The sequence below is a fragment of the Rhipicephalus microplus genome, chromosome 2 (genome assembly GCF_043290135.1).
Source record: "Rhipicephalus microplus isolate Deutch F79 chromosome 2, USDA_Rmic, whole genome shotgun sequence".
Lineage (NCBI taxonomy): Eukaryota > Metazoa > Arthropoda > Arachnida > Ixodida > Ixodidae > Rhipicephalus > Rhipicephalus microplus.
Genome location: NC_134701.1, coordinates 163,717,622 through 163,733,830, shown reverse-complemented (window position 1 = coordinate 163,733,830; position 16,209 = coordinate 163,717,622). Strand labels below are relative to the sequence as shown.

At 46.7% G+C, this 16,209-nt stretch overlaps 2 protein-coding genes across 3 annotated transcripts in view; one reads left to right on the top strand and one right to left on the bottom strand.

Moving 5' to 3' along the window:
• Window positions 1-5,586, bottom strand: part of LOC119170598 (transmembrane 9 superfamily member 1-like) — a 112,210-nt gene extending 106,624 nt beyond the window's left edge. The window contains exon 1 of the mRNA XM_037421813.2: window positions 5,430-5,586. Coding sequence (XP_037277710.2) covers window positions 5,430-5,507 — 78 coding nt within the window. The 5' untranslated portion in view covers window positions 5,508-5,586. The remainder of the gene's footprint in view (window positions 1-5,429) is intronic.
• A 155-nt stretch (window positions 5,587-5,741) lies between these two features.
• The window catches only part of LOC119169673 (SATB1_N and homeodomain domain-containing protein dve), a 64,483-nt gene continuing 54,015 nt past the window's right edge, over window positions 5,742-16,209 (top strand). The window contains exons 1-2 of one of the 2 annotated variants that reach the window (XM_075887040.1): window positions 5,742-5,903; window positions 10,037-10,277. In XM_075887040.1, the coding sequence (XP_075743155.1) occupies window positions 5,814-5,903; window positions 10,037-10,277 (331 nt within the window). In that variant the 5' untranslated portion in view covers window positions 5,742-5,813. The remainder of the gene's footprint in view (window positions 5,904-10,036; window positions 10,278-16,209) is intronic. The other variant, XM_075887041.1, reaches the window with a different exon arrangement.

Below are 16,209 nucleotides of genomic sequence, written 5' to 3'. Positions count from 1 at the left end.
CCCCTCGCCGCCTCTTCTACGGCGCGTTGCTTTTTTTTCTTTTCTTTCGCTTGCGACAGTGGCGCCCCCTGTCGCCTTGAGCTTGCAGTTTGCTTTCGAGCCGGCGAGAGGGGGAAGCGGCGCAGATGGCTGCGCTTTTCTGAAGTAGTAGTAGTACAAAACTTTATTGCGTACATAATCCAGACAGGCTAAAACTCCAGTGCCACGAGAAATATACAGGGTGAGGAACGAAGTCTGTCCGGCAGAGTGGTGCCCCTACTACAGGGCCCCAATGGCACGAGCCACCCGTTCAGCTCTCCACCAGGGCTGGGCTAGACAGCAGCGCCTCCCATTCCTCCCGCGTGCCATTGGTGTCGTGTTCTTCGTCGTGCTCTGCACACTCCCACGTGATGTGAAAGAGTGTTGGGGTGGCTCCACACCACGGGCATATATCTCTGTACGCCGTGGGGTAGATCAGGTGAAGAGTGTGCAGATTTACGTAGGTGTTAGTCTGTATTCTTCTTAGCACTGCTGCCTCCACAGCGTTGGGATTGCTATGAGGACGTGGATACAGCTGCCTATTTTCCCTGTAGTACTTTAGAATCGTTGCGAAACAAAGGTCCAGGGGTGTAGGATCAACAATTGCATTGTCTTGAGTGGCTCGGTGATTTGTGATTCCTCGAGCCACCTCGTCCGCATGCAGGTTCCTTGTCACGCCCTCATGGCCCGGTGCCCAAGTCACAGCCTGTACGTATTTTACTGTGGAGTCCCATCCTGTCCCAACCAATATACGGAGCGCCTGTGCCCCAATTTCGCCCTTTAGATAGTTTCTGCAAGCTTTTTGCGAATCTGTAATGATTCTTAATGGAGCGTTTCACGTCCATCCCTCTTCTATTGCGAGTGCTATGGCGACCTCTTCTGCCTGTGTTGTCGACACCTGATCTACTGAAGCGCAGGCTGTAATTTTCCCTCTATATACGGTCGGTGACTACGCACACAGATCTCTTTGCAATGGTCTGATAAGGCGCGGCGTCAGTGAATCTGGCCGTGTTCAGAAAATCTTGTCATTTTGTCAATGTAGTCAGCCCTTGCCTTTCTTCTCCCAGCATGCAGAGTAGGGTCCATGTTGCTTGGTATTGACAATACGGTGTACCATTCTCTAAATTCGCTTGGTACTTCTTTAGTTTCAGTGTGTTCAGAAAAGTGGGTAACGATTTAGAGTATCAGGTACTCTACTATGGGAGAGCATGAAGCCGTCCCTTCTGGGTGCTTTGGTGATAAGATATAAGGGGCTCTATGCACCGGCGGTGTGCACAGGAATGCGGGTCTACACTTTTTCGACCATCGAAAGTGCGCCGGTTACGTTCGACTCTGTTTGCCCCGTATTCCAATAATTTATGCTCTATCAATCGTGAGCTTGTCAGCGATCAGCCGTGTCCGATAGCCAAATCTGATCTTTTATCCAGGATCACTTGTCACTGCCACATTTAAGTGGTGTAGAAGAACAGAAAGTTGGGCCAGTTGGTATAAACATACCCGCAGCGCTGCGGTTTGTCTGTCCTTTCTTTACTTGTGTCCGCGTAGTCGTGCGCCGAGTTAAAATATGTTCATTGATGTCTTCGAGTGTTTCACGCGTGACCGTCATTCTTGTATGAGTGAAGAAGAAAGATGTTGATATGATGGGCTCAACTATCATCACCACGAGACGATGGCACGAGATCGGCAATCTAGCACCGTCATTAGCTCAATACACCACATTTGCACACGTAGCAACAGAAGCGTCGCGCTGCGAAGCAAGCGGGTGTAATGTACGATTGCCGGCATGCACAAATGAATAGGGAGCATTGCGCAATCCGGTAGACAGACGGACAGCTTCTCCTTGACGGTGCCAAGCATGAGCGAAGTGCGGAACTGGGCAGACTTTTGTTTCTTTGTGTTTTTATCTTTCTCCCTCCTTTTGCAATTTTGTAATATTTTTATTCCAAATCGTTCCGATTTCTTTCGCTCTCTTTCTAGCTTGCTTCCTCGTTCAATCGTTACACGTGGTTCGTGTTGTGACGTTTCCCTCCTAGCCATACAGTAGTGATGCCCACACTTTGTGTCATCATCGGGGCGCTCGAAGAACAAGATTAAAGAAGACTGCTCTATGGCGCGAGCGCTCACTCGGTATGCCACAGCTGGCTACGCTATACCCATGGTTTTGCGTGAATTACGCCAAGCGACGACGACAGTGTCGCCCCCTATAGAGTACTCCTCACTTAAAATTAATTGGGTCGTACAAGCACACGCCAAGCATTGCGCGTCACCATTCCCCCTCCCCCACGAGAGGAAAGGGGCTTTCTAATGTTATAGCATGCCGTGAGCAGGAACCGAAGCTGCGTATCAATAACAGCCATTCAGAAGGCTCGTAGCTAGGCGAGTCGGGGAGGGTTAAAGACCTCCCCAAAATTTTCAAACTGTGCATGTGCTTTGCACACAAACTCCCGTCCCGTTCTTTGTTCATCGATATTCTTTAATAGTAGCGCGAAAAAAAAGTTTACACTACATACAAACACGCGCACTAGCAAACAGAGGGTATGTCCATGGAAGATACCCTTCTAGGCAGAACGTATGGATGCGTACCTTGTTAGGAAAAAACAAAAGGACTGATCGTGTCACTGATGCATCTGTAGTGTTGCGCAACAAGAAAGCTTTTAGGTTTGATGCTTTCATCTGCATTCTGACGATAAGACTCTACCTCTTATCATGTGTGTGTGATTATGACGGGTACTGCACTTGCTGTCGGTTCATATAGTATGTACTATATGTACAGCAATTGTATATGCTTGTGTATGCTGACTGTAAGCACACTACATATAGCAGGTACTATGAGTAGGTAAGTTTCTCTTCACAACATAGTAGCGAGTTAGCGCTTGCCCTGTGAATTTTGATGTATGCCGTACGCGCATTTTCTGGCTACGCCCATGTTGTTGAGTTCCATAGTTGCCTGCAGAGCTTGCTTCTCCCACCCAACAGGAACTGCTTTCAAGTGTCTGTTACGTCCCACACAACAGAACGTACACACCTACGTGTAATTAGAAAGCTGCACGAAAGGTCCACACAAAACACTAAATCTTTCAATTCCGGTCGATTTCTTAGCCGTGCAATGCACATTCAACTTCTGTGCAGACAGCCACAACCGGTGGCAGTCAGTGTGGCATAATGATGTACGTACACATGTGTAGCAGTCTTTATAATAAATACACAGATCAATCATTTAAATCATTTCGGAAAAAAAAAGGCACCTGCTATCAAGTCACACAGCCAACAAGATTCTCTATTCATAGGTAGGCCATAAGAACCGCGGAGGATTTCCTAAGCGCTTGTAATTTCGACCATTTGCCGCAACACACCTATGCTACGCGGGCACACTTCACGCCTCCAAGGCAGTTGCGTCTATCGCTTTCATAAATCGAAGCCCCAAAGGCATTATGAAAACATAAAGACATACTCGTTATAACGTTCGGAGAATTATGTCTTACTTTACAAGTTCCATCGTTATCCCGAAATTCCTCCAAGACATAATAATAAATAAAACGCCGTTTCAGCATGGTGACTACCCTGAATAGAAAATTCGTGCAGCAACGAAATACGGTCACAATTCCAGACTGGCATGCTCCGGGGCAACTAACATGAACATTCCTCACCACACAGTGCAAGCAGGGACATTCTTTATTTTTCGCGTTTTCTTGTAACGCGCATCCGAATGTGGCAGTTATAACGCGCGCGTAACAAGAGAAGCCCGTGATGATTCACAGCCTTCGCAAGCGACGGAGGTGGCGAATAAAAAAAGCTAAATTTTGACACGCTGAAATTGCATCTGACTCTGGAAGACTTGGGGGTTGCAGAAAATGGCACAAGAGAGCTCGCGCCCACTAGTTCGTTCTTCCGTCTGCGCCAGTTTTTATGACCAAACCCGAAAAACCTAAACCACAGGAACGCGATATCGCTGTATGTATACGCATATACCATTAAAAAAAAAAAGAAGAAGAAAGACGTGTCGTTCCGGCTGCCTCCACAACAGAGGCTGCTCGTAAGTAAAACTTCTCCACACGAAGCGTCGCAAAGCAGCTGCTGTGAGCGCGTAACGTTCGAGACGCCTTTTGTCTCCTTGGCAGTTCGCTCTAAGCCTCCTGTAAATTGCGCTTCTCGGCTCAGCCATAGGTAACTGCCTATGGGGCGCGCGCCACACACTGCCTTTGTTGAAGCTGGCGTCTTCGGAGCTGTAAACTTCACTGAAGTATGGGCGAGCTTCAGTATGACGCGAGGCGAAGCTGACGCACATAAAAACCCGGCTCACGTACCTACCTGAACCCTTGCGGAATATAAGAGGCGCTTTTCAAAACGGCTGAATGTTGTTAAGCGAAAGGGGGCTTCGGCAAGCGGCACATACTACCTTCCGCTTAAACTGCCTCGACGGAGGGAAAAAAAAGAAGAAAACGACAAAAGAAAGTGAGATTGAAAACGGATGGAAGAGGCGAAGAGGGCTGATAGAGCGCAACGTTACACTCTGCCACGTGACAAAATAAAACACACCTCCCGGGCGCGACACACGCGAAACCCGCTAGCGGTGGCTGCGAAGACATCGCGCAATTCCACAGAAATCCGGGCGCAATTAATAAAAGACGATATGGTACGCGCGAGAGACGCGCCTGAATTACGACGACCGCCGAGCGAAACCTTCGTGACAGTTTTGAAACCGCGCCGCTTTAGGCACGACACGTAGCCAGCTACCGGTTCACGAGACAGAGTAAAAGTCAATCGTGACAAGCCACCGAAGCGTACGAGAGCGAAAAAAGAAGAGAGATCGAGATGAGCGAGGCTTGGCAAGAAAAGAAATGACACCGTGCATCAACGTGGACGATGATTAGAAATGCAGCAGCTAGCTGCTGCTAGATGCGAACGTAAACACACCGGCTTGCAAAGCGTTGCCCATCGCGTTTTAATCACGACTCAACCAGCGATTCATAAACCCTAGGAGGGTTAAAGAAACGGCTTGCGACACCGAGATCAGTTGTCAATAAATCAAGACGAGCGAATGAGCTTTGTAATGATTGTGTTCATCGCCGCCGAGCGCAGGAGTAGGGAGGCGCGCAATCATACGACGCCGATTCAAGGAGCGCGAGCACACTCGTTCACGACCATGGGAGAGAGAGAGACCGTAACGAGCGGCGATGTTTGACGAACCATATCTGAGAGTCAACAGAAGGCGGGCGTACCCTTTTGTGGACTGCTCAACGGCGATGAAAAGGAAATAAAATGCATTAAAGCGCTGCCCCCTCCACCCCTACCACGACTCCGAAGACGCGACGTCGATCGCACTCGAATGAAACATAGCACATAAATAGGCTTAAAATCGCGGACGTGGCTCAATAATGACACCGACGTGCAGATTTAAGTCTTCAGCTTACCTGATCGCCATCATTAAACGCTCCCTCGATGGCAAGAGCCGAACAAATACAAAACAACGTCACCACACATCGTCCCATCGTTGCATCGGCCACTTTTTCGCTTTTACCCTCAGACGCACCACCGCACACACAGCTGAGCGAGGGCGAAAGCTCCGGTGTATCACTCCGCGTCCGTAACTATTACTCATAATAAACTTTTAGAACGCTTTGCACGCAGTTTAAACCCCTCATATAAAATAATTATACGTGTTTTATACCAGTTCCGCTATTATTGTTGTTATAATGACAATAGTTACTTAGGACTATTTTTTCAAGCGCAGTAGAGTGAACATGTCGGCTTGAGGCAGGAGTGGCGTTGTGTCAGAGAACTCATATTTGCTCAGAATGGACTTCCAGTCGGCCATGGAAACTTTTGCAGAAGCATGGGTCGCTGCTAACACACAGACGCCACTCACAGAAGCCGCGGAAGCACAGGTAAGTTGTTTCAACTGTAAATACCTGCCGAGCAGTACACCGCCGCGCGGGTAGCCATGCTCCGGAAAGCACCTTGGACATTTCTCACTATCTCCTAACGCCGATTGGACTTCCCCTTTCTTTTCGCCCTTGATTACTCTATCATTTCGAATAACCCTTTTGATCAAGGTGTCCGATCTTCAGTTGCCGACTTATTGAGTGGCTTCGCTGTCGGCGCTGCTGGGAGGAAAAAGATCGCGAACGAAGAAGCGGCTGACAAGTCTTTGCTCGTCGCCGTGGTGACATTACCGAGTTGTAGGCGTGCTCTTCCCTCTGTGGTTCTTTCTTTCGCGTAAAGCTGCCGGGTGACATCCGTGTCCGTCGGCTGGATGGGCAGCGCGTTTAGCCTCGACGACTTTGTTTCACATCGATCCCGTTTCGACGGCAGTGCGTGCGCGACACGATTTTATACTGAGTGCGCCGATATGTATTAGTAGCGTCGCGGTAGCCGGCTTTATTTACATCGGGAGATGGGCTCCGTTTTAGATATCGATCATTCGTAATAGCCACGATTCGGGCCTTCTCCCCCGCTGCTCGGCATCTTTCTCTTGTAGGACGAGCTGCGCATTTGGCGGTGCCTTTTGGCGCCGATCAACCCGTTAGTACTTTTGTCACACGGAGTTCCGGTATCGCAGCCAATGCGCCGCCTGCGACTTCCCGCTTCGCATCGAATATCCGCTGTGACCAGCGATCGTCTTTGTGTTTTTCTCTCTTTTTTAAAACCTTTCCTCTTGTATGACGCCCATTACAAGAGTCATCGCCTCGTCGAGACTGTGTACGCGCGCCCCTTTCTTCGGTGGTCGTTTCAAGTCGCGCTGCACGACGTAATTCCTAGGCAGGATCGTCCCGTAGGTGGCTTGGTTGATGTTTGGTACCGGACGGGGTTTCGCTCGGCGTAGTTTCGCCCTTTCAAGTTAGATGCCTGCGCTGCTCTAGTCGGCTGTTTAAACATTATGTAGCATTCTAACCCCGAAACAGAGGTAGCTTTTGGTTTCGTTTTCATTTTTTTTTTTTCGCAACTTGTGGGTCACGAGCTTGTTTCTTGATACTGCGGCTTACGTCAACGCTACTGGCGCGCGCTACTAATTCCTCGAATTGGCGCACTTATAAGCCGTCGCATAGCTATCAATTAACGGATCGAAGTCTAAACGAGGCATATTGATGGAGACACAGAGCGAATGAACACTTCTGACATTAGAGTTCAAGCAGTTTGATGGATATTGAGACGTTGTGTTGTTGTATCGGCACCTCTCAGATATCCTTAATAGGTGTAATGTTAACGCGGTATAGCCCAGTACTATTGTGATAAGCTTATAATAATCACGCTAAATGTGTGGTGCGGTTCTGGTCTCTTGGCAAAGCCCTCCACAACGGCTCCTAGTTGCTGCTATACATTACATTTTATGTTGGGAGAATGCTGCCGTTGCTGAACTACATGAAAAAGCGTGGATTTTGCTTTCGTTTTTAAAATATAGGAAACTGGGATTGATGATTCCTGTACACAGGTTCCTGTCTCGTAGTGCGATGGTATGCACAAAGACATATTCTGTAAGGGGCAGTGACATATCAGTCGTGGTCAACAAATTTATGTCTCTGCAGAATCCTGGAAAATTAATCAGTGCGGCATCACATACCTGATTCTCCTCCCATTGTTTTCTATGATGTCTTGACCCTCTGTCACATTTTTATGAACAGTTCTGGTATATCCCACGTGCTATCAAGAGCCTTGGATTCTGTCGAATAGTTCTTAATAACTAATAATCTGAGGGGCTGTATATTATGCAACTCGAATTAGCAGGATCTCTTTGCAAACTAAAATCAAGCCATGCTTAACTGGCATGGCGTAGTATTGCTGTCGATATTTGCTTATCTTTCCTAACACATATGGTCTCTAGGGTCCAAGTGACACGGGCAATAAAGTGATGACAAGTAGTTGTGAAAATAAAGGTAGTGCTTCTAATTATCCTCCTTCCACTAATATGTGATGTCATATAAAATATGAAGATTCGTGCTTTGTGGGCTACATAACTATGGCATTTCAGGTACCGATAAAATCTGTATATTCATAGTGGGGAAACGCCATATTGTTTTGGTGGTATAGCTGTTCTCTACACTCTTCCTAAAAAACCCCTTTTGTATGTTCTAAAGTGTGCAAAATCTAAAGAAAAACGTTCTTTAACCCGTTCATTTATGCTTGACAGGCATATTTCTCCCTGCGTTCAGCACTACGTTCTTTTAGCTCCTTGACAGCATGCAATGCTCCATAAAAGCCACAAGAATTTGCACTACAGGCATCACTTAAAAAAAGGCTATGCTTTTGTTTGATCTCAACACTATTCTACATTTAATCTAGTCAGGGAGACAAGTGGGAAAAGCCCAAAGCACTGGGGAACATAGAGTGAAACTTCCTCCTTGTGGGTTAGCAGCATTATCTTCATCCATGCTGTCACTGCCGGGGCTTTCACAATCCTCATCACCCTTTAAAAAGTCCTCGTCATCAGCATGGTCCCTTTGAGCGCCACTGTCAAAAGCCATCCGAGAATTTCCCCCCGAGAGGCTTCAATTACACGTCACCATGTTTAGAATAAAACACACGTGTCTTGTCTGGTATAACTTCTTTACAGTAGCTTGCTCTTAAAATCGTCAGCATAGGTCTCCGTTTAATGACAGAGAAACAAGAAGCTCTTTTTGAGGTGGCTAGCCGTGGAAGAGAATGGCTAGAAACGTCTCGCAGTTGCCAAATACTTGATAAAAGTAATGCCGTAAGAACATCGTCTGAAGTTTTTGTTGATAGGCGAAGAATGTCCTGTCCCATTTTGACCTTGCTCTATATTACCAACTTGGGTTCGCAGTGGGAGTTTGTTGTTTTGTGGACATTACAGAGAATCAGGTGGAATTTCGAATCACGAATCGTACGACTCTGCATGTCGATACTGACTGCGTAAAATTACTGTTCTTTTTCCTTGTTCTGGGCACTCTACTACCAAGTGGTTCTTAAGTGATGAAGGAAGAGAAAAGTGAGCCCCGTAACTGTCTGCTTCAGCGAGCGACACCTCAACAGTAGCTCACAAGGGATAAGCGTGAGGAGGGATTAAAAAGGGTAGGAATAAAGGTGTAGAAAAGAGAAAGGCGTGAGGTGGTAAGCCAGAGAGAGCGACGACAAATCGAGAGGATAGGAAAGATGGAAACACGGTCACAGGAGTTCGAGGACGGGGCACCCCTTGCGAGAGCTCTTGTCGGCGTCAGTAGATGGCGTAGAGCAAGTCCAATCGGTCAGAGCTACACTGTCGTCGGGGTCAGGAGATGACGTAGGGCAAGCCCAGTCGGCCAGAGCTACGCTGACGTCTGAGATCGCGAGGGCACAACCGGTCAGCACGAAATCTAGCAAGTGAGCTTTTTTAATAAGTTGGTCAATTTGGAGATGTTTAATTCACTCGGGATGATGGTTAGCACAGTGAACGAACTACGGACAAGAAAAAAAAAATGTGGGGAATGCGGCATGTTTGGTTTTATGTGTTTTAATAAAAAATAAAATCGATTCATTGTTTTCTTGTCAGTTGTTGAAAATAAAAGTGCGGTAAAGACACTGCATCTCTGGTCTCGTATGTTCATTAATATGAAAAATAACACTGATTCAATGTGACTTTGTCAGTTGCTCCGATTCAGGGTACTTGTACATAACACTGATTCAATGTGACTTTGTCAGTTGCTCCGATTCAGGGTACTTGTACAGTTGCACTTGATATGACGCAGCACGGGTGTGTGTGGCCTTATGAGCTCGAAGATTGCACATGGTTTCCACTAGCCTTTATTTACCCTAATAAATAATGTTATGTCACTTTGGGATGATGCGTGATAAGAGAATATTATGTAGTTGCTGAAATAAGGGAGACTTGAAGCCATGCACAATCTTAGGGCAAGTGAAGCCATGCTCTGCCATCTTGCAAGTCATATTTAGCGCAACAGTATGTGTGCCCTTTTGGAATAGTTTGAGCCCCTTGCCAAACAGACCCTTGTCCGTGACTCTGGTGCTTTTTTTTGTGTGTGTTTGCTTTCATGCTTATATTGTGTGCATGCTTTCTGCCACCCATCAGAGCCTGGCAGGGGTTCCCCCGAGTGTTGGTGTGGCTCCTCCTCCGACGGGCGGCGGAACAGCAACCAGCACAGGAGGCGGGGCGTCCGGGGTCGGGGGTCAGCCCGGTGCGCCCAGAGCTGCCCCCTCTTCGCCCCCGCCTTCCTCCCTGGCTGCTCAATGCTCACCCGAGGAGCAGGACCGCAGCAGCAGCAGCTGTGAGGCCGTGGCACCCACCAGGCCACCCCCTAACGTGCTGGCTGGTGAGTGAAGCCCCCCCCATCTGCGATATCGTGTTTGACTACTTGATAATTCAGCAGAATCCTTCACCAATGAACCATAGCAGTTGACCACAATACTTTAGTGAACATTACTTTCGTATTTGTAGGAGTGCTGTGCTGGCTAGAGTTCACTTTCAGTTGGACGGTTTTTGGTATTGTAGCATAAGTGCTAAACAAAGCAACAGAAAAATAGATTTATAGAGTAAGGATGAACCATCCTAAAATGCAAAAGTGCCCACTCTCACGGAAACGGGCAGATGTAATCGGCTGGTGCACATGTAGTTGGATAGTGGTGCCTTTGTGACTGTAGTCTTACGTCGTCGCTGGCTGCAGGTACTAGAGCTTATTTGCAAATTTCGGGCTGTCAGTCGCTGCGGTATGAATGTATGCTTGGTCAGCCATGTCTGGCGTATTCTACATTGGCTCGGCTGTTCAGCAGAGCTCACAAGCCCACAGGCTGAATCCCTGCAACTAGTTGCCATACAGTAAAAGCTTGCTAATTTTGTCCCTGCTAATGCGAAATAAGGGTAATTGGGACATGCTCTGAGCAGGCATGCATATTGTGTAATGGCATCAGACTCTCATTAATTCAGTCACATTTCGACGCGACATTGCGGCACGAAGCACCATAAATGGGCGATGCGAAGGAGTGCAAAGGGCATTCGCGAACAGCCAAGACGATCGTGGGCCTTCAGAAAAATGGGGTCGTCATCCGCAATCTTGCCACACTCTTGCTGTTGGCGACCAAGACTTCAGCAGCTGCTGCAAACTTATTTCAGTTCTGCTTTTCCTTGGTGAATACTAAGTGCGTCCTGGACGCTATCTATATAATCACATTGACATACCTGCCAACTTCCCCGATTTTTCCGGAAGACTCGCGAATTTGGCCTAATCTCCCGATTTTACGAATGGTATCTTGAATATCTCAATAAGTGGTTGCCACAGCAGAGCCATTTGTTCAGTGTACGCACATACGTCAGCCTTTCCTGCTGCGACAGTTGCAGTGCTGCGGAAGAGCACTCGCCAATACACTTCTGGTTCATTGTAACCGTACGGTAGAGTACCACTATGTATATTTTAGGCCACATAGTACCGCACATCTGGACGAAGGCCGGCTGCAGCGAGACCAGGTCACCATCATACCAAAAAGAAAGGTGACCACAACTCTCATATCCGTCTGACTTGCTGCTACGAGTTACGGTAGGCCTACACCGATTCCCTAGGCATGAGTTGTGTTCATTGCATGGTTTTGGGATTTGCGTGTTTCCTCGAGCTCAGTTAGAAGGTCGATGGCAGTTTCAAAAGTAAAGAAGTGCTTGGAAGTGTTCCTGGATTTGCACATAACTGAGTTTCCGTGCTTTGTGTCTTCACGAAAAGGTGGCAAATATCAATTCTGTATACCACATGCGCCTGTGATTTAAACGTTTCCACAGTGGCAAGGTTGACATCGCTTCACAGAAGCATTGGGTACGTTCGTGCTGCGAAAGAGCAGGAGAGCAGTGGAAGTTTCTTCCAAAAGAGCTGCGAAGAGAGTGCGATCAGCGCAGAATGCCTATCCACAGAATTGCTTGTAGAACATAACTTGCCGCTGAGCGTAAGTGCTCACGCAGGACCATTGTTTCGGAAAAGGCTCCCGAAGTGTGAGGTTGCAAAGCAGTACAGGTGCGGACGCACGTGTACAACTTCCATCTTGGGGAAGTGGCTGTAGATGCTGAAAACGCAATGCATGGAGGCCCTGAACCATTGTGCTTTCGTAGTCGCTGTGTACAGAAGCAATGACAGCGCATCACAACTGTCTCAGTTTCAGTAACGTCAGATATGCAGAAAGAAGAAAAAAAAAGAAAATAACTCCAGCGCCCTTTCCCCCAGCTGCGGTCTCCCGCATTTTCATCCTGCTAGGTTGGCAGGTATGCATTTATAGTGATTGGGGTAGAAGCTGACACAAACAGTAGTTTTGTTTTCTCCACATGCATTAAGAACTGTGCAGTCTCTATCCATAATTGTGCACTATGGTCTGTTACAACTTTAGAAGTCCGTGTTGTTTTCTCCTCAAAGGCGGATGCACACAAGTCTGCACCAATGGGGGTGCACTTAGACTTTTTGAGCCAGACCACTGTTGACCCAGACTGCGAAGAACGTTGCCTGGAGCAAGAGCGGGACAATTTTTTTAGCCGCTGAGGTGATCGGCTGCCCCGCTTCGGTCGTCTGGGCGGGGCTTTCCCTAACTTTCTAAGTGTATTCGACTATAGTGAGCCAGGTTTATTTAGCAGCAGACTCAACGCTCAGCAGTTTTGTTTCGACTTTGGACGGAAATTGCTCGCGTGGCTTCAGAACTCTATAGACACTCTGATTCTATCTTTAGCGACCACTGTTTCGTCCATAGTGCATTAGGTACTAAGTGGCATAGTTATGATTTCGGCAACACGAGCGTAATGTCACATAATTCAAACAAGGTGAAAACTGTTGAAGACTTGCTTGCTACGAGTGCTCAGTTGCCAACCATTTTCCGAGCGTAAAAATTTGTGTTTTGGGTGCATGGTGGCATTAGTGGTTGGAGTACGTAACAAGAGATGGGTTCAGAGCACGTTTCCTTTGAAGGCAGCAGGGTCTTGAGCCGCAGTTGTGAGTGACTGAAATCGTGGCTTTTACAGTGCTATCGTGCAAAATAGTTACTGAATTTATGTATTTTCTTGGTAGTTTTGATAATGTGGCATTAGGAAAATTTCAACAGTTTATCTGGTTCCATGAAATCCGAAATAATGAGCTCTTACTTTTTTTATGCTGATTGGAACACTAATTTGCTGGTATGTTTTGATTGGGCCCCAATGGAAACTGCCTGATACCCAAGTTGAACACTCTGCATGTAATGCGCATGGCTGTGATGGACATAACGGCCTGCGAAATGCTCCACTTGTGGGCACAGTCGAAAGAGCCGAAAATTCTAAAGAAAGACGACATGGCTTGCAGAAGCTCGTCTGCTGATTAGCGGAGGCACCACCACATAGGCACACTGCTTGCATCAATTGTCCCACTTGCAGCATCGGATAGCAACCAGGATTGGGTGTAGGCATGATTGCTGAATGCAATGGGAAGAACACAGATTTACAAATAAAGCTAGGATGGGCAGAAACACAGTCATATATATGTACTGCACAGCAAAGAAGGGCCTGTAAAAAATTGTAGTTCTGCTATTAATGCAAAAAAGGGCCATATCCTTTGATGACGTGGTGTTATAGACAGCGAGTTTTGGTACATTTCGCCCGGGGCTGTTTTTTTTTAACAAGCTTTTAATGTGTTATCGACGAGAATGCTTCTTTTCATTTACTGTATTTACATGAATCTAATGCAAGTTTTTTCCATATTCTTGATACCTAAAGTCAGCCTTTGCATTACATTTGTGGTCTTGTTACAGTCAAGTGAATACAGTAGTCTATATCTCTTTTTATGAAGGGTGGCTCTTCCCGCAAGTGAACAATTCTTTCAGCTCTGGGCTGGTTATGAGACTAGCCGGAAAAGCACGGCATCAGGAAATCATTGCAGTCCAGATGCATCCATTCTGTCTCACAGCAATTGACAAGAGTTCAATACAGCGCAAAGCAAGTGTTGTGCACTTTCCTGTGGCATCAGTTAAAGCAAGCATTCACACATTCATGTGAAGCAATCTCCTGTCGAAAGGTTCCCCGCTGCAGTGGCTGTATTTCCACCAGAGGCAAAAAATGCTTGAGGTCGTGTGCATAGATTTAGGTGCACGTTAAAGAACCCCAGGTGGTCGAAATTTCCGGAGCCCTGCGCTACAGCGTCTCTCATAATCAAATGCTGGTTTCGGGATGTTAAACTTCAACAGTTATATTATCTTGTCAAGAGGGAGCAAACTATACTTTGTTGTAGTATAGTTCCTAGTTAGTGAAGGTCAATAAGCAATCGAGGGGATCATCTGTTAGGCACAGCATCTTGCTTTATTATGATTAATTTGTATTTGCCTCAGCAATTACTTGACGATTGGAGGAATCCTGAGGTGATGTGCTGTCTAGTACAGTGCTTTTCCAAATCCATTGACTAAACACTTCTTTCTGGCATAATCTGAATGAAGGTTTCTTTGAAAGGGTCCTCATAAATTTTCTAATAAAGAATCGCAACACATATTGCTCATTGGTGATCGTGTCTGCAAACTCACAAACAACTGCATGTTGACGACGCAGCCATTTACAAATGGGAAAGCCAGGCGTGCTTTCTTTACAAGGGAGGGTGAAGGTCAGATGCTTTTGTGCAATGTGCAGGAGGTGCTTCTTGGGACATCACTTGCGATGGGCCATGGTCGAATGGGGATTGTGCATCGGGCAGCTTTAGGGGAGTGTCGCTGGTGCTCAGATATAGTCTCCTGAACTATTGCGGAGGACTACATAGGGTTGGCTATTTTGATTAGTTAGTCTTTTGAGATATTGTCTATTTAGCTGTGCATGATAATGAAGCAAACTCGACACACTGCGACGCTTCACTCAATAGACTGTGCAGCAGGGTAGTGATGCGTTCTGCATTATACTGTTCATGCGATTACTCTGCGCGTATGCACTACTGTTCTTGCTGCTACATGTTTGTGTGGCAATGCTAGCATATACAAGTTTCACCGGAGTGGAACGGTGACGCTCTGCGAAAGCCCTCAGTTGTCGCCATTGGAGGTTGGCTGTAAACAAAATAAAAAAGAAAAGAAAGAAGAGGAGGTGGTGCTTGTAGTTGTGGCATGCTTCCACTGCTCTAGCATGCGAGACAGGTGTAGCTTGCAAATGCTAGTAGAGGCAAATGAAAAAAGTGTTTGTGTTGACTCTTGTGTCGTAGGCAGTTTCATTTTAATGCACTAGCGTTACAGAGGTCATTTCGTGAAAATTCCATCGTAGACACAGGTGTTGTTGGTTATGAGCGATGAGTCGGCGACAGTTGTGCAAACTCTTTATGGATCAGCAAACTCTCTATGGATCTTTTTCTATACTTTCAGTTTCATTCTTCGCTCGGCTTGGTTAGTGGGGTGTGGTGCACAGCACTTCAGCACTGCCTTTGTTACTGAAACAAGCTGAAGACCGCTAGGCCTCTTGGTTTGCTGTGACGTTGCAGCCTCACAAGCTGTATTTAAAGATTTAGCGAAGCATTGTGCACTCGTCACAGTGCGTAGAGAAGCGTCCCATGCCAGTGCAACATATTGTATAGAGTTCGTGTTTTTTTATGAATGTCGAAAAACTTATTCAAAGTGACTGCAAAAGGACAGTCAAGCAAAGTAGGTGCACAGTCATGCTCCTGCAACTTGACTTCGCGACAAAACGAGATATGCATTGGAGGCAAATTACTTGGACAGATGGACCTGGTGTCCCAGCCGACGATACGTCAAGTGTTTCTCGCTTAACACAATGCCGTTATTTTCATAAATAGGTAATGTGTATCTTCAGGGAAAAAGAAGTATGTTTCTTTTCAACTGTTTTAAAAAAAATCACAGCATATCCACTGGGTGAACGATGATGAGTGGGCGAAGCTACGGAGAGAATCTTCGGTAAACAGCGAATCTTCCGTGTAATTCCCCGAGTCGATCATCATTTAAAAACGAGAGAAACGCTGTGTGGGTATACCGTGCCGCTTGGGCTTCCCGCTCTCGTACAGCAGGATCTTGGCAGCGGTGTCGCAGCCAACAGTGAACTAATTTTATTACAGTGCTCCTCCTAGCGTATGTCACCGCACTAAATCGAACAATTGCCTTCCACCAATGACGCACGCCATAGGTGACATCATTCCTATTATAACATCTCGCATTTTTCATTATCAACTACAGGTACCGCCTTCTAGCTTGATAACATCTCGCATCTATTCATCAACTACATGCACCGCCATCTAGTAAACACTGCAAGAACTAAACTAGAGGTGGCTACCTACT